The sequence below is a fragment of the Bombyx mandarina genome, chromosome 10, assembly GCF_030267445.1.
Source record: "Bombyx mandarina strain Sakado chromosome 10, ASM3026744v2".
NCBI lineage: Eukaryota > Metazoa > Arthropoda > Insecta > Lepidoptera > Bombycidae > Bombyx > Bombyx mandarina.
The window spans coordinates 12,841,134-12,866,010 of NC_143217.1; the positions used below are offsets into that span (position 1 = coordinate 12,841,134).

At 39.7% G+C, this 24,877-nt stretch overlaps 3 protein-coding genes and 1 pseudogene across 5 annotated transcripts; all 4 read right to left on the reverse strand.

Moving 5' to 3' along the window:
• Positions 1–32: 32 nt before the first annotated feature.
• Positions 33–7,514, reverse strand: LOC114243245 (15-hydroxyprostaglandin dehydrogenase [NAD(+)]). Its single transcript, XM_028174661.2, has 5 exons — positions 7,123–7,514; positions 5,465–5,701; positions 3,096–3,269; positions 2,015–2,169; positions 33–590 (listed from the first exon to the last, which is right to left on the reverse strand). The coding sequence occupies exons 1-5, from the start codon at positions 7,216–7,218 to the stop codon at positions 440–442; spliced, it is 813 nt and encodes a 270-aa protein (XP_028030462.2). The 5' UTR covers positions 7,219–7,514; the 3' UTR covers positions 33–439.
• A 5,638-nt stretch (positions 7,515–13,152) lies between these two features.
• On the reverse strand, positions 13,153–14,170 carry LOC149502243 (activity-regulated cytoskeleton associated protein 2-like). Its single transcript, XM_089730451.1, has one exon. It carries the CDS (start codon positions 13,839–13,841, stop codon positions 13,167–13,169), a length of 675 nt encoding a protein of 224 aa, XP_089586577.1. The 5' UTR covers positions 13,842–14,170; the 3' UTR covers positions 13,153–13,166.
• A 313-nt stretch (positions 14,171–14,483) lies between these two features.
• Positions 14,484–17,823, reverse strand: LOC114243209 (15-hydroxyprostaglandin dehydrogenase [NAD(+)]-like; annotated as a pseudogene). The gene is made up of 5 exons (XR_016323676.1): positions 17,196–17,823; positions 16,776–17,018; positions 15,763–15,929; positions 15,202–15,350; positions 14,484–14,744 (listed from the first exon to the last, which is right to left on the reverse strand). The product of XR_016323676.1 is annotated as a 15-hydroxyprostaglandin dehydrogenase [NAD(+)]-like (transcript).
• Positions 17,824–17,863: 40 nt separating this feature from the next.
• On the reverse strand, positions 17,864–20,560 carry LOC114243216 (15-hydroxyprostaglandin dehydrogenase [NAD(+)]-like). 2 transcript variants are annotated; one of them, XM_089730450.1, is made up of 6 exons: positions 20,072–20,560; positions 19,571–19,813; positions 18,839–19,015; positions 18,518–18,666; positions 18,346–18,411; positions 17,864–18,191 (listed from the first exon to the last, which is right to left on the reverse strand). In XM_089730450.1, exons 1-5 carry the CDS (start codon positions 20,165–20,167, stop codon positions 18,360–18,362), a joined length of 717 nt encoding a protein of 238 aa, XP_089586576.1. In that variant the 5' UTR covers positions 20,168–20,560; the 3' UTR covers positions 17,864–18,191; positions 18,346–18,359. The 2 variants fall into 2 exon arrangements, with proteins under 2 accessions (XP_089586576.1, XP_028030418.2); XM_028174617.2 differs by lacking the exon at positions 18,346–18,411 and having other exon boundaries at positions 20,072–20,559.
• Positions 20,561–24,877: the final 4,317 nt, after the last annotated feature.

Below are 24,877 nucleotides of genomic sequence, written 5' to 3' on the forward strand. Positions count from 1 at the left end.
CCAAATCGAGTAAGGAACGAATTTAAAAACACTTTAAATTTAAAAATGATTCTATTCTATTATTCGATATTCACAATGCTTATAATGGTACATAAGAATTAATTATTATCATCATCGTCACACGACGTTTGTTTACTGGTGGCTTGTGCATTTAGGCCACGATAAGTGAAAACAAAAGATAATTCAGCATCAAAGTATTTGTCTGGATATTACGTATTACATTGTTGAACATTAAGCATGTTGGTCTTAAACATTAATAACCTTATTTATAATGAGTTATTAGAATCTTATAAGCTCGTTAAAGGAAGTATCAAAAAGTGTTATTCAGGATTGCATATTAGAGCTAAATTGCCTTTTAACAAACGTAATTAGTATAAGTTCTAGATAAATATTAATACGACTTTAATTTATAAATGAACCCCTTAATTTTCTCATTCAATTAACAGAAGACACCTCTGCTCATGATTTCGAATCCTTTTGTAATGTTTTCGGTGATGTCTTCTGCTGGTTTGTCGGCGGTAATCAACCAGGTACTACCACTCTTACCGTCTCTGTACGCATCTAACAAGCCCTTGACGGCGGAATCAGGTCTGTAACCAAACATTTGGTATTGAATTATAGCCGAAACAAAAGGATTAAGATTAATTCTAATATTCACCTGAATATATATATCACCTGAATATTTTTTAATTGTGGTAGGACCTCTTGTGAGTCCGCACGGGTAGGTACCACCACCCCGCCTATTTCTGCCGTGAAACAGTAATGCGTTTCGGTTTGAAGGGTGGGGCAGCCATTGTAACTATACTTGAGACCTTAGCACTTATATCTCAAGGTGGGTGGCGCATTTAGATCGTAGATGTCTATGGGCTCCAGTAACCACTAAACACCAAGTGGGCTGTGAGCTTATCCATCCATCTGAGCAATAAAAAAAAGAAATCAAAAAACATTTTAATTTAATTCTCTAAATGATTTGCTTCAAGTTGCACCACACATAATGAGATGTAGCTAATTCCAAACCATGAACCACTCCGGCATAATGGAGCTATTATTTATGTTGTTATATGTCGATTTATGATAAATCAATAAATAATGTGTTGTGACCTTGCGATATGAGGTCAAAGATATCAATATATTTAAAATGGTACGTTTTTATGTTTGTCATCTATCCGTTCCTTGAACGTTTGTCTCTGTTGTGATAAAATTTATTATAATACTGATTAGCAAACCAAGGAAAGAAAGAAGAAGGTTTTTTCCTAATATCATCAGCATAAGACGAGGCACGACTAAACTACGCAGCTTAAAAAATGGTTCTATTTTGTATAATTAGAACTACTCTAGATACATAAAAACACCTTTAGTCATATCAACTACTCGAAACATGGGAAAAATTTAGCGTTTTTATTGTCATTATATAGAATTAAAAAAAACACGAGATTAAGTCGTAAAAGTAGTTATTATGTCTATCTATAGCTTGCAAAACCTAAAGAATACCAAAATTATATAAATCAATAACTGTGTGAAAAATATCGAATTCTTCAAACTACTTGCGCCTTGACGGAAGCCTTTGGCTGAGAACGAACAACAGCTATACAAAATTTTATCACCATCGGCTTACTGACTTATAAATTCATATAGAACAAATAAAAATGGATTTGAATATTTTTATGAGACGATCTCGAACTAATCTTAACGGGGCTTTTTTTATTGCATAGATGGGTGGACGAGCTCACAGACCACCTGGTGTTAAGTGGTTACCGGAGCTTATAGACATCTATAACGTAAATGCCGCCACCTACCTCGAGATATGAGTTCCAAGGTCTCAGTATAGTTACAACGGCTGCCCCACATTTCGAACCGAAACGCATTACTGCTTCACGGCCGAAATAGGCAGGGTGGTGGTACCTACGGACTCACAAGAGGCCCTACCACCAGTAAAGAAGGTGTGAAGTAATAAAAGTGTGAGGTGACCAAATAAGTGATCAAGTTAGATAAATCAGCAAATAAGTCCACATACTTCTGCATGGGTAACGTTCCGATACTGTCGTCCAATAACATTTCAGTTTCTTTGTCAAATGCTCCGAGTTTATTACTGCTGAATAATGTGGTGTCGGTGCAGCCGAAGCACAGTGTAAGCACCCTGACTCCAGAATGACTATAGTGCGGCTCCATCTTGAAAAGGTTAATTGAAAAAATTAAAATTAATTATGAGAATTTCCTTCGAAATTGGTTCAGAAATGTGGACATTCGCAAGTGAACCGTAGCACAACGTATGGCCCAACGTAATCCAAACGTAACTTAATCCAAACGATAATCCAAACATTATCCAACGTAAAGAAGGACACATTCTTGTAAATTATAGGGTAGGTTATACTAGTAGGCGAATGCCATTATTACATGTACCAACCAAAGTGTTGTCTTACGATAGATAAATTAAGAAATCACACTCTTTGCTGAGAAGGCTAACATGTTTTTTGCTTGCGAATTCTAGCTATGTGCCAATAAATTCTAATTTGGAAATTTTGGAAAATTAGTAGGTATAGCTAAAATCAGACAAATAAAAAGCTCACTGAGTTTCTCGACGGATATTCTCAGTGGGTCGCAATTCCAATTGGGTCGTGGATTCTGCAAAGCACTGCTCTTCCTATTGCTAGTGTTAGCAAATTTTCTCAGGTTGAGCCCGTGATCTCACCTACCCGCCCGGACGTAGCTAGAATAGCCTATTAGGCTACCAGTCAATAGATAGGTTAAAAAGAACTTGTTAAAATTGAGAAATTAGCATAACATTACCAATCCTGACGATGATAATCTCAATAATAATCTAAAGCTAGCATAAATCCTGAAGATCTTAATCTTATTAATAATCTAATCTCTCACTATATGTCTAATCTCAGATATGTTATTAAATAACAAAATACCGGCGATTAACCAATCCACGGCTTTGTTATTATTATTATTTTTTTCGACGAAGTGATAGTTTAATTCTAATTAAAATTGATACCTTGGCAAAATGAGCTGTAGCTCTATTCTTATGGCTATGGGTTCTAGAAATCATAGGCTTATTTTTTCCACGGTCATAAAAAACAATAAATACTTACTCCCAAACAAGTACTGAATTGCAAAACTGCGCTTTTGGTGGCCGCATACACAGGCAAGAGGGTTGCTTGGAACAATCCAACGATAGACGAAATATTAATTATTGTTCCCCCTTTGCCGCCGTGGTCTTTACGCATCAAATTGTAGGCTTTGAACGAGCTTGTTATGAGAGCAGTCTAAAAGAAAAAAATTACTCATTTGATTAGAAATTACATATGGTTGAGTATTGTGAACATCTGCTATGAAACTATTTGTATTAATTATTTTTACTATACTATTATACTATATTTCACGATACTTTCTTTTGGTATTTACGGATGAATGACCTCATGATTCACCAGATGTTAATTGGGAATCTAGAGAGCCCAAGACGATATCTCATTTAACAATTGTATAGCGGCTGCTATGGAACATAACGGATATCTTGGGAACGCATAACTGCAAAAACAGGCAGAATGGTTGTACCTTAGGGGGGTTCACATTACGCCCTGTTACAATCAATATTCCTTGTAAGTAAATAAATTAATTATACGCACTTACATATCCTCAACGTTACTTTTTAACATATAATGCTTAGCTAAACCGGTAATATGAAAATTAAAAGAACTCTACAAGCCTTAGATGTCTACAAATTTTCTAACTAAGTATTTAGCCAAGATGCTCGCTAATAAACACTATGTAAATCCACGTAAATACGTTGGAGAATGAAACATACTGCCGATATTTCTATAAGATTTCATCACAACTAAATACTAGCTATACAAAAATCAAATGTGTTTACTAAGGCCTGCCGCATATGGATGTTACGTTCCCGAAAAAAAAAAGTAAGCTCTAACATAATTATTGAAATTTCAAACTGAATTTTTCGACCAGTGTCCATGAGGATGCGAATGTGAAATTTCCGATGTGCACTATGATGTAAAGCATCCATATTAAGTTTCATTTAATTAGGAACTGAACTTTATTTGAAAATTTTACATTGAAATACTGTAATGTATCTATAATGTAAATCAAATTATTGAAATAGAGATTATTTTGTAAAATTACAATTTAAATAAGCTCTTTTGAAATCGGATGTAAGTCTCTTTCAAAGCTGTATTACCATCATCATCAACATCATCAGTCGTCAACTGCTGGATATAGGCCTCTCCCAATCCATATCACGCTATATCACCGGACAGTCGAAATATATTAGATTCCAAGAGCAAATTTTAACCAAAATATAGTCTTCCGTTTTCCCTTCATAGCCAAGGGAACCACTTTTGATTTCTAGCAAGACATTTTCTACGGTAACTAGGTTACAAAGAGCATTTTTTTTTTTTTCGGGTAGAGTGCCGAACCTCCTACGACGTCCCCGCGCAAAAGGGGCGCGCGGGGTATGTGAGACTCAACGATCTGCATGGTGTTGTGAACAGACCGTGGGCCCAAGGATTTTAGGGCCCACCCACTAAACGACTCCCCTGCACTCTTACACCCGACGTCCGATCCCCTCCGAGGTCAGAACCCGGATGAGGTAGGGGGGCTACCGCGGTCAACACTACAACCAGACGGCGCGGCTCACCCCAAGGACGCCCAGCCGACAGAGCCTTCGAGGCGAATCGAAGGCTCTGAAACGTCGGCCGTCTCGGTACGGCAGCCCGTCGGGCCGCCCAGACGGTGCCGCTGGTGTCCCGGAATACCCCGCTGGACCAGAACCAGCCTGCCGGGTCGGGACGCGATACACCGTCGACCGGTCGCTCTATTCACTCCACGGCAGCGCGCTAGAGTGCTGGTAGCGCGCCGCGCGGCCTAGCCCCCTCAGGTCGCCCCTTGACCTTCACCGGGGGGAGGCCGCTACCTACAGGGGTCGGGACGTACGGGCGTATTCCCGCCTCCGGCCCCCGGCTCGACGGCGACGGATCGGTGCGGAAAGGGAAGAGCTCTCCCTCTCTCGCTCCGCCGCCTCCTTCTGCGAGATGGTGGACTCGCAGAAGTCGAGCATCGCCTTCCAGGACGCGTCGCTGCCGAGCATCGTAGCCACGACGCGCGGCAGCGAGAGGTCCTCTCCTATGACCGCGACGAGGGCGGCGCGTTGCTCGTCGAATCCAGAGCAACGCGCTAATGTATGTTCCGCTGTGTCATCCGCGTCGCGGTCAGCGCAGTGGTGGCACTGCGCCGTCGGTTCCCTTCCGGCTATTTTGAAAAGGTACCGGCCAAAACAACCATGGCCGGTCAACATTTGCGTCAGCCAGAAGGTGAGGCATCCGCGGTCGCGGCCCACCCAGTCCGCGAGAACCGGGCGGACCGCCTCGACAGTACGGAGGCCGGCCGACGGGTCCGCCAAGGTTACAAAGCAGTCTCAAGATATTTTTAACTATTTTTAATTACTTACCACATTAACAGCTATCTCTTTTAGATATACATTAGGTCTATCATTCATTATACCAGCGCAGTTCACGACAACGTCTATATATTTATGTTCTTTGATCACATTATCGTATACCGTTTCCAAATCGTTGCTGGTAACATCGCATTTGTAGAACTTCACTTTATTTCCTTTATAACTGTTGTTTAGTTCGTCTTCAAGGATTTGCCCGTTAACTGAATCCACATCTAATGCTGCGATATGCTGTAACGTGAACAGACATAATAGTTGCACTATCATCTACTTCCCAATTCCTAAAAAATTTTCGCCCTCTCTCCCTGATTCTTCGTATAGTAATAAAATAATAGTAATTATGGAAATGGTAGGACGCATTGTCATGGGTTGACACTACCACAATTGTCATTTCTGCACTGCAGTATAAGGTCTGGTCTTAGCTTAGCAGTACGGTTAAAGCTTTCACTTCATCTTGAAGGTGCTGCTAGTTTGTGATGTCTACAAGTTCAGTTAAAATTAATCACTTATCGGGTCTTAAAGCTTAATTTGGTGCAAATAAAATATATAAATGTATATATTGGTTGCGCGAAATCGTTCCTGTAAAACCATAGTTTTGATCGCACTAATAAGCCGTTTAACGTTTTAATAAAACAACTTTGATACTTATGCATCTCTAAATATGAGAAGATGCATTTTTAAGTTCGATTTTTGTTATGAGCGACATAGTTCAGCTGAGCCTCTCGTGATAGGTTTGACTGTTAGGTTTTCTTTTGAGGAATTCTAATTTTTTTCATCACAGTTAAAGTTATAAATTTTCTTAGTACTAGTGGTCCCGCAGTAGTCGAAATTCGACTATAATTAATTGAAATTTTCTTTATAAACATTGTTATGCTTCTATTGTCAATCACTTTTCGAATTTTTTAATTTAATTACAGATTTCGCAATAACTACACTATAGATAAATAATATTAAAGACAAACAATATTAATTTATTCTCAATTTGACCGCAGACTTTCAACAATAACAAAGGTTTGATAAGAAACGCAGGGTATATGTGTGTATATGTGTTGTGTATAATATAAAATATATAATATAAAATAAATAAAATGTACTTTTTTTTCGTATTACTAACACTTCATATGGAATTTAATTCTGAAATAAAAATTTATTATCATTATTATTCTGTATTAAACACTGCCACTCCTGGGAAGACGGCAGGACACACTCCGGCGAGGTGGGCAACAATCGGCCGGAGCGTTAGGGACTATTGGGAGAGAAACCGGCGAACTATACGGGCATTGTCGAGCAAGACTTATTATTATTATTAAATACATGGTAGTGTGTGTTTAATGTTTTATTTATTGATTTAATGATTTTTTTATGCATAATTAAAAAAAATATTACATATCATTCTGCACTCCTTCTCTATATTCTCTATAAGTGTGGGAAATTTCATTCTCCTCCGTCCGCGCAAATTTCGTAAAAAGGGGTACAAAGTTTTTGCTTCACGTATTAATATATAGATCAGTATTCAATACAGAACAATTTGTACTAACATATACACATACGTAAATAAACTTAAGCAATTTTAAATAATAATTTTGATATTATGAACGCACATTGCATTAACTATTTGCATATTTTCTCTATTCTACCTATACTTTACTCACCTTGGCGCCTTCCTTCAGTACCGCCTCGACTACCCCAGCACCGATGCCTGCGGCTCCGCCAGTTACCAGAACAACTTTTTCTTTAAAATCATACATGCTAACGACAATTCCTTCAAAGACTGTGTTTAGTGATGAACAGAATTTAATGTTATTCCTCCTTATCTCACAGCCACATCAAATATAAACGAACTGCTCGAACTGAATAAACTTAATTTGATATCTAATTAAAACAGATGCGTAGTAGCATCAAAACTAAAACTTTAGTATATTTTTTTAAAAGACGGTCTTGCAGACGTAGTGTTCGATACAAACTAAATTGGCTTGTTACTTGACTTTTGTAATTCTACGCACGGACCGCGATTTCTCAATGCACTAATGCTAGTACATGAGCAAGGTTAGGTAAATGCGCCTTGGCCCGCTAACTCTCAAAGATATGATAATATACTAAGAGGTTCTCGCGGTTCCACTCGCGTTACGTTTTTAGTTAATGGTATGGAGAAATTTTAAATGAGAACCTACAAAAAATTGCACTTGGATGTGAACTAATGTGACGTTTCTATTGCTCTAGATCGGCAGACAAGACCTCTTGTGAGTCCGCACGGGTAGGTAACACCATCCTGTCTATTTCTGCCGTGAAGCAGTAATGCGTTTCGGTTTGAAGGGTGGGGCAGCCGTTTTAACTATACTTGAGACCTTAGAACTTATATCTCAAGGTGGGTGCCGGCATTTAAGTTGTAGATGTCCATGGGCTCAGTAAACACTTAATACTAGGTGGGCTGTGAGCTCGTCCACCCATCTCAGCAATAAAAAAAAGATAAACTCACAGCCCATCTGGTTTAAAGGAGATATCGGAGTTCATAGATGTCACAGCCTGTATACAGCAGAATACAGCTACTCACCAAGAGACACGAAGTTGAAATTTGAATTGGGATTCTGAATTTAAAAAAATCTTGATTTTTTTAAATGTATTTTAAAACTATTTATATTTAATGCAAAAAGTTAATTATTATTTTTTCAATCTATACTAATATTATAAAGAGGAAAGATTTGTTTGTTACGAATAGGCTCCGAAACTACTGGACCGATTTGAAAAATTCTTTTTCTATTAGAAGCCGACATTGTCCCTGAAGAACATAGGCTACTTTTAAAAAAAAAAAAATATTTTATTTTTTTGATTTCAAGTGTGTTTTAATGTTTCCGAAGCGAAGCGAGGGCGGGTCGCTAGTTTAATTATAAGCATAAAGGAATTTTATTAAAAAAAAACACGTGACTGTACAGCATTTACGGCTCTTCCGGCTTTCTCCAATTTACTAAAAAAAGCGATTTGTTAGCTGTGTGTGAAAAAGGATTTATAGAAGTAAATTCGAATAATATTCCTGATATTTATGATAACAATATTTTGTAAATGACTGTCTATTTAATTTTTCTGGAATTCGAGGTACCAAGTTGCATACTTAGGACGACTATCCACTTACATATACAGCAACGGTGCGGTTTTTAATGTCAGTTTAAAATGACCAAACACAAAATTTTAGGTCAGATGTTGAAATTGTTGAATGTTAAAGAAGCTTAATGGACTTCTATATGTTCAACAGTATTGCTTGATACGGTATCGATACGATATTTACTTCTTGATAATTACCAGTTCCAGTATCTTTTGCTGACGATTCACTCTAAATTTCATGAATGATTTGTTATTCCCATATCAACTTTCAGATAAAAAGAAGTTAAAAAAATTATCTATACACTTAGATAAATAATAATTAATAATAACGATATTATGAAATACATCGAAATGATCTTCACAAAAAAAAAAAAAACGATTTTGTTTTGAAATAATCTCGGTGCACTGATTGAAACTATTTCTTTCGATATTGTTCATCTTGTGGAACATATAAAAACATTTTTTCAGGAGTTGTTTTGTAGCATTCGTACATAATGATACAGAGAAGAGAAGATATCTTTTGAGGTTCGATATTTTCGATATATTTTTAAGTATTTAACAATGACAACAGAATTTATTAGATCCAAAACAAAACACTGTACTTATTACCTCTGTGTGCTTAGTAAGAGTTTTTTAACGACCGCGTAAATGTTAACTCAAACTTGTATGCAGTTGGAACAGCGTCCCTAGCCCTATTACTAGTGGTAGGACCTCTTGTGAGTCCGCACGGGTAGATACCACTACCCTGCCTATTTCTGCCGTGAAGCACTAATGCGTTTCGGTTTGAAGGGTGGGACAGCCGTTGTAACTATACTTGAGACCTTAGAACTTATATCTCAAGGTGGGTGGCGCATCTACGTTATAGATGTCTATGGGCTCCAGTAACCACTTAACACCAGGTGGACTGTGAGCTCGATTTTTTTTTTTGCTGCAAACATAGTCAATCATTCCAACTCCATAACAAATTTGAGTGAATTTTTACGCGATCGGGAACGTTAAAAACTCTCACTAGGGATACTGTATGCTACAACTAAAATGATGACGTTACACACGCTCGGTTTTGTTCGGGAGATGTAAGCGGGTCTTCGGTAATGGTTTGAAAAAAAAATTTTTTTATATAGCCTTTTAATTATTGTGAAAAAAAAAGTTTTGATAGAAAACTATTCTTTGCTATTATTTACCGTCATACGAAAATTAAAGCATATAACGAATTATTAAAATAATACCAGTTTAAGGTGTATTTTATAATTAAGTATAACGATGTAAAAATATATTTCATTGGTGCTATATCGACTGACAGCTTTCTGAAAAACTATGTGGTTGCCCGGCGACGTCTCTGCCGCTCCGCCCGCATGCATTCCCCTTCAAGACCGACTAGTAGAGTAAATAGGGATGTGTGATGTGTGCGTTATACACTCCCCCTTTTGATCAGGTGAGGACCTATCACCTGGTCAAACAACACAAATAACGCGGACTGACACCTAAGCAATAACTTTACGCGGGCGACCTCTACCACGTTTAGGTACGACCGGCTCAGGACATTCACCCTCTCTAGCATGATAACGCCTTAAATCCGATACGTGGTACTTACCAAAAACCTCACCGGATCTATGAGCCAAAAGGTAAGTAGTAGGACTCACCTTTCTAGAGATGACGTAAGGTCCATCCCGTTTCGGGTTGAACTTGGAGGTAACACCCTTCGCAGCGTTACTAAGAACATGGGTCTTCATTAACACCAAGTCACTTTCTAAATATTCTTCGGGAGAGGAACGACCTTGATCAGCATATGCCTTGCGAGATACGGTGCAATGTTCTATCGATACCACTATGACCGGCAGTAGGCGAGTCATGGCACTCGAACATGACTTTACTCCGCAGACTTTCTGGTATGACGAGTTGAGGCTCTTCGGAATCAGTATCAGGCACATACCTATACAAAACCGCTTGATTCAAAAGATAACCTCTCTCAGTCCAGCGATTAACAGCAAGTTCATCCTTACCTTCGAGGTCCTGGATAATCTTGGCAACCTCTGCATCAGCCAACTGAGCTTCCCGGGTCGAAGTCGCATCCCAGTGTGGTACGTCTATGACAACCGGGCAAATGTCGCATGCCGGTGTTCCCCCATCACTGGTCGCGGGTCGACTAAGAGTATCGGCTAATACATTGGCCTTACCTGGGGTATACTCGATACGCAGATCAAAAGCCTGCAGCTTCATTGCCCAGCGAACCAACCTACCGCTTGGTGACTTCAAGGAAAACAGCCACTTCAGAGGTTGGTGGTCAGTCATCACACGGACTGGATGACCATCAATGTAACCACGGAATCGCTCGACAGCCCAAACTACCGCGAGAGCCTCTCTCTCAGTAGTAGAATAATTTTGTTCGGCTGTGGTAAGCAAACGACTAGCATACTCTATTGGATGTTCATCATGGGGCGACTCCCCCTGCAGTAGAGCAGCACCCAAAGCATAGTTACTAGAGTCTGTCCTCAGTAAAAACGGCTTAGTGTAATCCGCTTGTACTAAAATAGGAGACGTGGTCAACAACTTCTTAAGAGATTCAAACGCCTTACTTTGCTCCAAACTCCATTCCCAAACATACGATTTCTTAGTCAAGCGTGTGAGTGGTTCAGCTACCTTTGCAAAGTCCGGTATAAATTTGCGAAACCAGGAACACGTTTGAAGAAAAGTGCGTAAGTGCTGAAGACACTTAGGCTCCTTCATATCTAATACCGCGCGTACCTTGCCTTCATCCGGAGATATACCCTCCTGAGAGATCACGTGACCCAAATACTTGACCTTTTCTCTAGCAAAGACGCACTTGTCTCGATTAGCTCGAAGCTTAAACAAGCGGAGACGGTCGAATACTGCACGAAGATCTGAAAGGTGACATTGGTATGAATCTGAGATTACCAATATATCATCAAAATAGGCTAATACGGTAACGTCCTTAAGCGAGGATCCCGATCGAAATCTATCTATAAGTCTCTGGAACGTAGCTGGCGCATTCTTTAGTCCAAATGGCATACGCTTGAAACGATACATACCGAACGGTGTGACAAAGGCCGTTTTATCCTGATCCTTGATACTGCACTGCCAGTAACCACTTCGAAGGTCACAGGAACTCATCACGCAGCCTTTTTTAGTTGACTGCAGCAGCTCGTCAATGCGTGGCATAGGATACGCATCACCCTTTGTGACAGCATTAAGCCGACGATAGTCTACACAAAACCTATACCCACCATTAGCCTTTGGTACCAGAACGGTTGGTGCAGACCAGGCAGACTCGCACTCTTCGATGATTCCGTCTTTTAACATCTGATCGAGTTCTGCGCGAATAATCTCCTTCTTCGCGGGCGTGACTCGGTAGGGTGGTACAGCAATAGGGGCGTGGTCACCCGTATCGATATGATGTTCAGCAAAGGGCGTTGGCTCTCCGACTTTGTCAAAAATATCAGAATACTCACCAAGAAGATTTTCTAAGCTGGAGCGTTCCTCTTGTGTCAACAAAGTGCCCTCATCCTGCCTCAATAGGTTGACAGAGGCGCACTGAACCATCCCGCGTGTACTTTCTGTTAGCAGAGGGTGAATGACCTGAGGTCGATCAGCTGTCCACCATGTCATAGTAGAAAAATTCAAGACCAGCTCAAAGTTTGTAATAAAATCGATGCCTAAGAGTGTCTCGTTATTTGACGCGTTAGGGAATACAACAAATTCTACAGGTATACACCTAGACATACAATTTACATTTACACACGTTAACTTAACAATATCAGTACGTATGCTACCATCAGCAAGCTTCACTGACATTTCTTGTGAATTAAATTTAATACCTAAACGTAACAAAAGTGAGTACAAGGTTGAACCCGCGATACTACGCCGAGCGGCAGTATCAATAAGCGCTGTACCGGGATACCCACAAATCTCGATATTTAAAATAGGTCTACCCTGAGCAACAATAACATTAGTATCATTACACTGAACATTACAAATGGTATCAAGTGATTGGAATACATTATGTTGTGATTGTGACGTATTTGGATAAATAACATCGCATGTCGAAACACTTTCTTTACATTTTGGACAATTTGCTCGAATATAACCCTTTTCACCACAACCATAGCAAAACAAGCTAGACTTATTACTATCATTTGACTTTCTAGAGTTCTTAGGACACGAATCACGTGTATGACCACGACACTTACAATAAACACAAAATAACTTTTTATCATTTATCTCACTTTTCACTTTAACCTCGGAATTATTTTTATCGGCACTGATTGGAGTCGAAGACGACGATGAACGCTGCGGAGACTGCACCCATGACCGCTGAACTACCGCGGTACTCTGTGGCAGTAATCCAGGATGCGCCGGAGACGCAGGCCCGATGCTTCCCGCTAAAGTCGCACCATCCGATGTGACGACGCGTGAACTTCGCGAGCCGGCCGCAGGATAGCATGTCGATTGCACACGCGACGACGACGTTGACTTTATGCTCATAGTAGCATTTTCCATGAGCGATTCTTCAATAGCTCGCGCTTTATCTATCAGGGATTCAATACTGGACACCGCATCTCGTGACAAACGTTTTCGAATACGCCTATCCAATAAGCCGTATATCATGTCCAACTTCACTTGTTCGGGTAATGTCGACGTATGGTAATGTCGACATCATAGCCCTTATTTTAATAATAAACGAATCCGCGAGCTCTTCGTTTTGCTCGACAGCGAATATGTTACGGAAAATCTTGTAGGCTGGACGTGGAATACCATACATACATCGTAGTCTCTTGACAGCTTCGGGCCATGAAGACACTTCGGTCCGGACCCCTCGCCACCATACTGCAGCTTCACCGTGCAGCAGCATAGGCAGTCCTCGCAATGCAAGATCATCGCTGATCGACGCACACTCTTTAAAAATCTCCACTGAGTCGATGAATGCTTCTATAACTTCAGGGTCACGGCTCTGACCATCGAAGCGCGACGTACACTTAGCCATGTTGCCGGACTTACTGTTTAAAGACGTGGGTGTCGGTGAGGATGCTATCGCAGCGTCGGAAACTTCAGGGGGTGCACCTGAGCTACCTCTCGCGTACGATGTCATGAGGGATTCGACGAGTTGCCGATTCACTTCCGCCTGAGTTTTCGCGAAGGCGGCAAGGAATGAGGTCAACTGGTCCCCAGACATAAGTACTGACGAAGGTCTTGCGGCTTCATCTTCCGAGCTGGACTGATTATCACTCACAGCACCTGCACGTACTTTGCGTGGCGGCATCTTCTAGAACATTCTTTCTGGCACACACAATGAACTATGATTTTAATAACTTCGGTACGAAATCCAGTTTAAGCTGGGTTCGCGGCCCCACGTTGGGCGCCACTTATAACGAATTATTAAAATAATACCAGTTTAAGGTGTATTTTATAATTAAGTATAACGATGTAAAAATATATTTCATTGGTGCTATATCGACTGACAGCTTTCTGAAAAACTATGTGGTTGCCCGGCGACGTCTCTGCCGCTCCGCCCGCATGCATTCCCCTTCAAGACCGACTAGTAGAGTAAATAGGGATGTGTGATGTGTGCGTTATAAGCAAAGAAAAATGTATAAATTGATGATTTCACGACAACACCTGATCATAAACGTGACCGATATCAAACATTAAGCAAGTTATAGAAGTCATAGATTTATCAGGTCATATCGTAGATTTATGTGTGCTATTTAAAGTGTTTTCGTTTTTTCCCCGTCTAATCTATTTACTTACTGCTGACCTGGTTTTAAAATGATATAGATTAAAGATTACGGAATAGAGAATTGATACAGTTCGACACTCAGAAACTATTATAAACAAAACACAATCTTAGGTATTTATTTTGTTTATTTCCCACCAATTCTCAAAACAGTATCAACATTAGGTACTAAAGTGCAAACAAAACTAAAGTTTGAATAGTTTACCTATTCTGTAGGTGCGTTGGTTTAAAACTGTTGAATATGAATTATGTCGATAACGAAACAATAGTAGGACTCTGAACTACTTAGTAAAATTTTCCGACATTATATCGTAGGCTCTGTCTATATTAGATGTAATTTCTGTAACTTTGCTGTCAAATACAAGCCAAGTACGACCGCTCGCACCATTCTTGTAGGCTTCCAGGAGACCACGTGCCGCTGATTCCGCCCTGAAATATTGTTACTAAATATTTGTTTTTTTTAATTAACTATACGGATAGACGAGCCACTGAACCCCTGGTGTTAACTGTTTACCGGAGCTTAAAGACATTAACAAAGTAAAAGCCGCCACCCATCTTGAGACGCAACTTCTGTATCTCAGTTTTATAGTACAACGGCCTCCCTATCCTTTAAACCGAAACGCATTACTGCTTCACGGCAGAAATAGGCAGGGCGGCGGTACCCACACGTGCGGGCTCACATCAAGTCCTACCACCAGTATCATATTAAAAATAATTTTACTCTATACCAGCTGGTCTACACTTCAATCTAATATAGGTAAATTTTACGATACGATAATGCCACGCCATTTTGGTTTTTTATCTTCCATTTCTATCCACTACTATTTAACGTCAAGCAGACCGTGAGCTCACCTCTTCGTCTAAGCATAATAAAAAAAAAACATACGTTTGTAATTTCTGGGCATCAATGTTCGAGCGAATTTCAGGATTGATGCTGTCATCGATATTGATCATCAGCGGAACTAAGTCAGTGTCTGTTGGACCGTAGCACACCGTTATTACTCTTACGCCTGTTTTAGAAAAATATTCTTGTTTCTGTTGAAAATATTAAAAATATTATTATTCTCATTGAACTTTTCTTTTGAATATGTTAAGTTGTTGCTATCATCGATAGCTTCTTCCTGGCAAAACTCGTAGTCAGTATTAGATAGAAAATCTTTTAGTAAAATGGGTTTGTTAATTATAATATACAAACTTAAGGAGAAATAACATTTAGAGAATTTTAGATTAGCCAACAGGTAATACAATCTTGCAGTTTCATTCTGCTGATCAACTACTGTTCCAGTTTCCACTCATTTTAATAAAGACTGACTTTATGTTAAAAGGTGGATGATGTCATTCTTGTTGTAATGTATCTGTACCTTCATAGCCATCTCGCCTTATCGGGCCAAATGCTTGCCTGCTATTAGATACTACGAAAATAAAAATAGAGGTATGTTTAACTTACTCCAATACAATTACTGAACTGTAAGACTGCGCTTTTCGTGCCGCAGTAAACGAAGACACTGGGACAAAATTGTTTGAGCGCTGCTATAGACGAGATGTTTATAATCGTACCGCCTTTCCTACACGCATTATTTCGATAGCTTTCAATGTGCTCATGACCAAGGCGGTCTAAAACGAAACAGAAGAAATTCAATGAAATAAGACTGAGTTTACCTCTTCAGTTATATCTTTAACACAATAAGTAGATTTGTTCATTGGGACGATTGGGATTGAATGCTTCTTCAGTCTTGGAGATTTGTAGACTTAATTAAAACCACTTTTAAAATTTAGTTTTGGATTTATTGATCCAAATTATCGCATGGTTAGGATACCACTGGATCGGAATCGCAACCCATTGGAAGATCCGGCGAGAAACTCAGTGGGCTGTGTCGGTTAAATTGCACGAGGAATCCTTCGTCGCATTCGACGGCTTCGATGAGAACGGTGACTGGTGCTTGGAATGCTTAAACAGCACCGATCGGCAGAATCCAACATGACGCCTTCTAGGGTGACGGCGACTGTGGTTCGGTCGTCTGGGTCGGTATGTAATTTGGAGTGGACTAGTATATGTAAAATTAAATTAATCCGCAAAAACCACTTTACGGATTAATCTTGCTATTATTATTATTCCTTGTCGTACATTTCATTAATTAGTTCCGTCGCTTCGAATACTTTATAGTTTTTGTGGTCACGGAAGACCGCCTGGTCACCGTCGAAAACTAAGTTCGCAAAAGTAGTTTAACTATATTTTAACTAAGACTCTCGAAAGCCGAAGAAAATACTATAATTTTATTTATTTCTAATTCTAATAACAGTAATGATCTATTCGTATTATAGTATAATTTTTGTATGATCACGACGACTCTAAATTATTTGAAACGGCATAATAAAATGAAAATAATAAATGCGACATTCAATCGTTTTAATTAAGTCGACTTGCGTAACCGAAGATGAATATAGTTTTAAGATACTCACAACATTTATGTCAACTAATCTTCGAATACCTTCAAGAGAATTTTCCAACGAAACAGCAGCGTTATTCACAACTACATCAATATAACCATGGCTGTCTAGAAGTTTATTAAACGCACCAAACAATTGATCATCAATAGAGACATCGCATTTGTAAAATTTAACTTTTCCATCTCCATATTTAGTATTTAAATGTTTTTCTAATTTAAATCCGGAGTTTGCATCGATGTCCAGGATGGCAACATGCTAAAATTAATTTATTTGCGTGGATTAGACTTTAAATATGTATTTTAGTTTCCGCTTGTCTTTGTAAATCATGATAATCGTATTCATTCAACTACACGATCAGTGTTTTATTTATTTTTATTTTATTTCCAAATTTCAATAACTTGTATTATTCAAAAACTCCAAAATCATACTAACCTTGGCCTGATTTTCAATAAATACTTCAACACTAAACGCACCGATGCCATTAGCACCGCCCGTAACAATTACAATTTTGTCGTTTACTTCACTCATAATACCTTAAATGTGACTACTGTAATGAACGCTAGTAGGTATTTAAATAGTTATCGCAAAATACTCTACACTTAATATGTTATTTGAACAACTGTCACGACAAATTAAAGTATTGAAAATAAATTTATTTACACGCTATTTACTTTTTGTTGTGAGATTGGAATGTAGAAACAGACGAATTAATTCGAAGAAGAGGTTCTCAATCTGGGGAACGTACACTTATGTTTTAGAACCTAACTCTTTTTATTGCCCTAAACCCAACGGGACTTTTATGAGATGCTGTGACTATAGCCCTTAACTTTATTCATGACGTGGCAAAAACTCCTTTCAATTGGATGAACGGTTAGTTCGCCTTTTGCTCTAGCCAAATTTTTAGTATCCCAAAGAACTAGCTACATATCAGCTAGGGGTGGCATTACACTTTTTATGATTATGGTAGCTATCTAAGAGCCAGTAACATCCAGAAAAGACGTCCAAACTTCGAATGTATTCGATTTCCCAAACCGTTTTATAACTTCCATTCTCTAGTTTTTATAAGTTTCAGACATAAATTAGTAAAAACACTCGTAATATTTAATCTCTCGTTTATTTATTTATACAATTAATAATTCCCTTCGGATATTATCGTGGCTACAAACGATAGTGTTAAGTTAACAAAAAAACAATTAAGTTAATATTGAATGAATTTTGATATTGACTAAATATACGTATACGAAAGAAAGATTTAAGTATTGTAAAGTTTTTCAAAATACCTAAACTAAAGGCTCTGACAATATCTTATAGGCTTCGTTTACATTTGATGTGACATCGACCGCTGGGTTATCTTTAGCTACGAGCCAGGTGCTACCGCTTTCACCTTTCTTGATTGCTTCTATCGCACCTTTGGCTGCTGACTCTTTTCTGTTAATATTGAACATTAATTAATATAATCATTAACAGAATTTCCTGTGAATTAATAGGTTAACCACTTAACACCAAGCAGTTTATCAGGGGACGTGAGCGTGGTTGGAGCGGATTCAAGATTATGCAATATGAAAATAATTGGTGTCAAAACCTTGAAGTTTTAGCTCAGGTTTTAAAAGGTATTAGACTCGGGATCTCGAAGCCGGTACGGTCACATCTGTTGATATAAGTAACGAAGCATTAGATTACTGATATTTTAATACAACATCAGCATTCTTGGAAAACTAAATTAATTTGGGCACTTAAGCTATACGCATACTTACGACTGCATAGGATATAAATCTATAATCTGTTGCATATCTTTGTTAATGTTTTCATCAAAACTTCTCAGGTTGTTGTAAATGCCAGTTTTCGTGATTCCAAAGCACACAGTTAGAATGCGCACTCCTGTTTTACTATAATATTCTTCCCTCTACAATTACAAAAATTTTGATGAGTACAAAATTTAGAATTCTTACAATTTCTTTTAATTGGTAAAACTTCCTTATGCAAGTCATGACTATTGCAAATTAAATTTTTAAATTGTAAATCACTTTAACTTTGTTTTTAAATGACAACAATTGTATAACACTGGAAGCGCTCACCCCAATGCAATTACTAAATTGCAACACAGCACTCTTTGTCCCCATGTAAACAAATAAAGCTGGTGCATGCTGACACATACAACCAATAGATGAAATATTCACAATCGTTCCTCCGTTACCGCCTTTGTCCTTGCGCATAAGTTCTAAGGATTTCAATGTTCCATTTACAAGAGCAATCTGGAATGCAATAATATTTTTTTCACTAATTGTTCGACTGTCGACAATTTTTTACTTACATAAGGATCTTCTTCGTCACTTCTTCTTCGAACCGTATTCACGTTGTGATTTGATTTAGTTTTACGATTAGTCCCTTTTTTTCTTTAATCGACTGACCTTGTTTGCATTAATTTTACATTTACATATAATCAACCGTACGTTGGTAAGGTGTGCTTCGATATACCATGGTAATACTGCTACTATTTAATGATGATGGAGTAGTTAGAATTCATGAAGATTGACGTCTCATGAAGTATACATATTTGAAGATTATGCACATAGTTCGATCAGCTATTAGTACAATCCGGAAATATCCGGATGTTTTATTAATGTCGAGAGCTTAGGTCTTATAGTAAAATGATTCAATGGTCGAATAATTAACTCGCATACCGTAAAATGAAATAGATATATAGAATACAGATCACCATTAAAAAGAGCAGATTATGGGTGCATATCCAACAACTGAAATCCACTCCGTCCATCTCATTTTGCATTTAGCATCTTCATAATACTTACGTAATTAACCTCAACTTCTTTTCTTATTGCTTTTGGATCTGATTCATTGGCTATCCCAGCATTATTAATAACTAGATCAATATATCCGATTTCTTTGACAACATAATCAAAAGCCCCAAAAAGTTCTTCATCGACAGTGACGTCACACTGTATGAATTTTACTTTCGAATTAACATATTCAGTCATCATTTTATCCTGAAGCATTTCACCCGCTTCGACATCAGTGTCCAAAATTGCAATAAACTGGAATATTCATAATTTTATCAGTGTTATAAAATCATTACCGAATTATATGTATAAATATTAAAAATGTATAGAGGTATTTTCGAGAAAATATTCCCTATATTATGAACTTGCAAATGAGTACTTTTGTATTTGCAAATTGAATTTAATAAATAAAAGATAGTAAATTCCTTAAGTAAATGTTTAATAAATCACATTTAAATGCATTTTAATGATGTCAGTTCCAGGAAATTATTTAGTTCCATCTATAACACTAACCTTAATATCTTCTTCGAGTAAATTCTGGACAAAGCTCTCTCCTATCCCATTAGCACCACCAGTAATAATTACCACCTTGTCTTTTAAATCGTACATTTCAATAATAGTTTATTCAAAAAATATATTGAAACTTTCGCTTTTTTCCCATATAATTAGTTTGTGGATATCTATTCAAATACTAGTCATAGAACTAGAAATATACATTCTTGTCCCAAATACATTGATGGTATTTTTATAACACGTCTGTTGAGCGCACTTGCAATGATACCTACTGATTTAATAGGATGATGTTAAAACGATAAAACATTTTATAGTCGTCATTAACGAACAATCACGAAGAACAAGTTTTCAAGGCAAAATACTCGGTCCGGATTCTCTTGGCGTTAACTAAACAACACCACAAAGTAAAAAGAAGTAGCTTTTTGTTATTTTATTATATTGACAGCGAACAATGTGCAGGTCACAATGTGGATGCCGCCATGATGGGACATGAGGATTTCAATTCTATGTATAAAGCCTTGTTCGGACAAGCGAGTATTTTAGTCGAGTACCGAGTAATTTTGTGGCTAAACTACTCGCTACTGCACAGAAATCGTTCGCATTACGGTCCAGTAGGGTACACAAGTGAGTGATGTTTTGCAAGATGAACAGGCTGCAACGCAATAGAGTGAATAAACTGATTAAGCTAATCGTAATGGCTATTTTAGAAGAGGCGCATGAGGAAATTTCTGTGATTAAGAAAAATAAGATATGGGTACGAAAATTGATCGATAGAAGAGATAAACTAGGAGCTACTAAATGTCTTCTGAAGGAATTAGCATTGGAAGAGATCCCAAAGAATACTTCGATAGTTTGAGAGTGTCCGAAAGTTGTGTGAATTTTCAGTTAACGAAAATACACTCCCAAATTCAGCGCAAAGATACCCATTTGAGAAGTGCCACTAATGAACTCGACTAATCAACAGGTTCAGACTTGCTTAGTCAATGAGCTAGTGAGCAAGGACGCGTGCGGGAGGCGCTACTCGCCCGAAAAAATAGAACAATATGGATTGACTTGACTAAATTATTTACTAACCTACTTGACTAAATTTTTGGTGTTCAGACACATTTAGCTACTAAATTACTCGACTAAAATACTCGCCTAGTCCGAAAAAAGTTTTATACATAGAATTAAGATCCTCATGTCCCATCATAATCCGAACAAGGCTTAATAGCCGGCAAGCTTCTTGAGCATTAGTTGGCGTAGTGGGGGAAAGTTTGCGCATGGTACACTCACGTACAAAAACATTATTTACTTTGTGTCATAATTCTATTAAGGTATTAAAAACAACACAATATGTATTTATTTATATATTTTATAAGAACATCAACAAAAAATATAGGTTAAGAATTGTAATAATGTAATCTTGGGGTAAAATAGATATTCCTTCTATTAGGTCAAAACTAGGTCAGGCGCCAGGTCTTGGTTCAGTTGAAGCGGAGCTGGTATTTGTAATTTTTTCTTCGTTATCATAATCTTGACCATCATCATCATCACTGTTTTCATCACCCGAGTCGATAACATCGTGATGAGTCGAGATAGAGCTCATCGGTGTAAACTAGCGGACTTATTTCTTGTCTATATTTAATATTTTTTTTAAGATATTCGATTCGTAGTAATCGAATGTTACTTTTTTCAATTACTACCTTCCGATAATTTTCTGTTTTTTTTTTTTTTTTTTTTTTTTTTTTTTTTTTTTTTTTTTTTTTTTTTTTTTTTTTTTTTTTTTTATTTATTGAAGTATTACCGGTGGCCCGGAGGCCTTTCCAGTTTCACCAGGACAGGTGGGCGAGCAAAGGCTCAGCCAGGAGCGGTGGGATTTGCTAACAGGTGGGATTTGCTAACCCGAGCGCCTCCGAAGGAGACCTAACAACTCAAGAGTAGCTGCTTCGCGAATGAATCTACTACCGGATCGGAATCGCGACCCGCTGAGAAGATCCGGCGAGAAACTCAGCGAGCTGATTCATGGGTTAGGTTGCACAGCGAACTCTTTGTCGAGTTCGACGAGTACGGTTACCGAGGTCCCTAAGCCTGCTCCTAGAGCTGAAGGCGTCTAGTGCAAAGGTTATTGGATCTGATGGATCCGTAAGGACGTGTCTAGGGCGTCGACGGTGACTGGCTCCTGCATGATCAGGATTCGGGGAGTAGTCAGCGGCGGCTACGATAAGGCGATTATCATGACGCATAGCCTTATCGAAGTACCGTTCCGACGCTGACTTCATGTATTTCTGTATAGATTCGAGGCCCAGGTCGTCGTGTAGGTCAACGTTCCTCACGAACCACGGAGCTCCGACGGCTAACCTGCAAAAGCGGGATTGTAGAGATTGAAGGGTGTCTATGTGTGTGCGGGCCGCGTGAGCGAACACCACACTCGCGTAAGTCATGACGGGCCTTATGCAAGTTTTGTAAAGTGTCACCTTGTTCCGAAGGGACATTTTACTCCGCTTACAGATCATGGGGTAGAGTCTACCGAGAATAAACGCGGCACGGTCACGGACTGATTTTATATGCGGGCGGAATGTCATCGATGCATCCAGGGTAACGCCCAGGTACTTGACCTTCCTGGCCCAGGGTATGGATTGACTAAAGAGAGTAATCGGGGGTGTGAGATTCCTCCTCCTAATACGGGAGGAAATCCGTGTGGAGCTTCCCCTCTGAAATAGCACCGCAGTACTTTTCGCTGGGTTGATGTCTATGCGCCATTTTCGGAACCACTGTCCTAGGGCTAGGGCTGCGCTCTGAAGCTTCTTCGCGATTAGGGACTTGTTTCTACTGGAATAGTAAACAGTCGTGTCGTCGGCGAATAAAGCTAAATGGGTCGGCGGCGACCGGGGAATATCGTTAACGAATAAGCTAAATAGGAGGGGTGAAAGGACAGAGCCTTGTGGGACTCCAGCTGTGAGAGGTCGTGGTGAGGAGCGGGTTCCCTCTACTCGATATCGAAAAGAGCGGTTCGACAAGAAGTCCCGCATGATGAGCACGAGACTATCCGGCACACCCATGTTGAATAGTTTGAAAATCAAACCTTTGTGCCAGACTTTGTCGAACGATTTTGCGACGTCGAAGAAGAGAGCTCCCGTGTATAACGGTTTTGGTCGATTAAGCCCCACAAGAATGTGCTCCGTGAGGCGGTGCACCTGTTGAACGCATGAGTGATTTGTACGGAATCCGAATTGTTCATCGATGAGAATGCCCTTGGATGAAACGAAGTCTCTGAGGCGTTTGTAGAGCAGACGCTCATACAGTTTGCCTAGAGACATGAGGAGGCTAATCGGGCGGTAGCTCGTCGGATGATTTTTTGGTTTACCGGGTTTATGTATGCCGATAACGTCCACTTCTTTCCACACCGCGGGAAAGATACAGTTCGCCATAGCGGCATTGAAAATAGATGCCAACATCACGATGAGTTGGACGGGTAGAAGTTTAATAACGCGGTTGGATATACCGTCGGAACCGGGAGCCTTGCGAGGACGTAGGTCTTTGATCAAGTCTTTTACTTCCATCGGGGTGACGGGTGGTAACGCATCCGAGGGTGGCAAGGAGACTCTGCGTTCTACCTCACTGTCTACTAATTCTACATGAACAGGGTCCACGGATTGAGTGCTGGACGTGCACTGGGTTTGCAATGTATCGGCCAGCAACTCTGCTTTTTCGTCATCATCAAACGCCGCGAGTCGGCCTGAGGAGCCTACGAGGGGGGGCATAGTTACTACCGTATCCGATTTGAGAGTACGAGCTAAGCGGTAGTAAGACCTTTGGGAGGGCGCGAGTCCTTATAAGAAATCAGACCATCTGGCATCTCGGACTTCGGCGATGCGAGACTTTACGTCGCGTTGTAGGGCACGCATTCGAATACGATTTTCCGCGGTAGGATACCTGTCTTAGGCGCGTATCGAGGCGTTCTTAGCTCTAAGGAGTTCCCTAATATCATCGGACAATTTGAAGCGGTGAAGGAAGTCCTCCGCTACAACTTGTTTCGATGATCTATCTAATGTTGAGGTGATGTGTGACGTTAAGATATCTATGGCTTCAGCGGTATCCTGAGGAGACGGGGTAGAGTCCGGGTTAAACGGGAGCGATGGTGGATCAGATTCAGCCAGGCTGATGCCCAGCGTGTGCCAATCCACCACAGTCCTCGTGACGGGAACGGAATCGGGAGCGCGACCGAGCTTCATGACGACGGGACGGTGGTCTGAATCTAACTCTGAAACTACTTCGATCGAGTGTAAGCGCAGAGTTACGTTTTTTAATAACGCTATGTCGAGTATATCCGGGCGATGCGCGATATTTAGCGGGTAGTGAGTCGGGGTTAACGGAGCGACGATATCGAAGGCGAGATCATCGACTAACGCGTCAAGCCGCCTGCCATTCGGGGTTGTGGTGTGTGAGTTCCACCTGATGTGTTTACAATTTAGGTCGCCCGCCAGAATGACAGAGCTCCCCATGCCGAGCAGCGCCTCGATATCACTGCGTAGAACGATCTTATCCGGTGGAAGATAAACGGACGCGATAACGATCGGCGCGTGTCCCGTCAGTGAGATTCGGCACACTGATGCTTCGATATTAGCGAGCGCGGGAGGATCGAGCGGGACGCAATGCAGGGCTCTTCTATAGTAAATGACGGTACCACCACCACGAGCAGAGAGCCTGTCGTTCCTGACCATGTTATAGTTCGCGATTTTAGGGTCACGGCGCGCGGGCTTAAGTAGGGTCTCCTGCACTAAAAAGATATCAATTTGATGGTCACGCAAAAAGTCAGAAACCTGA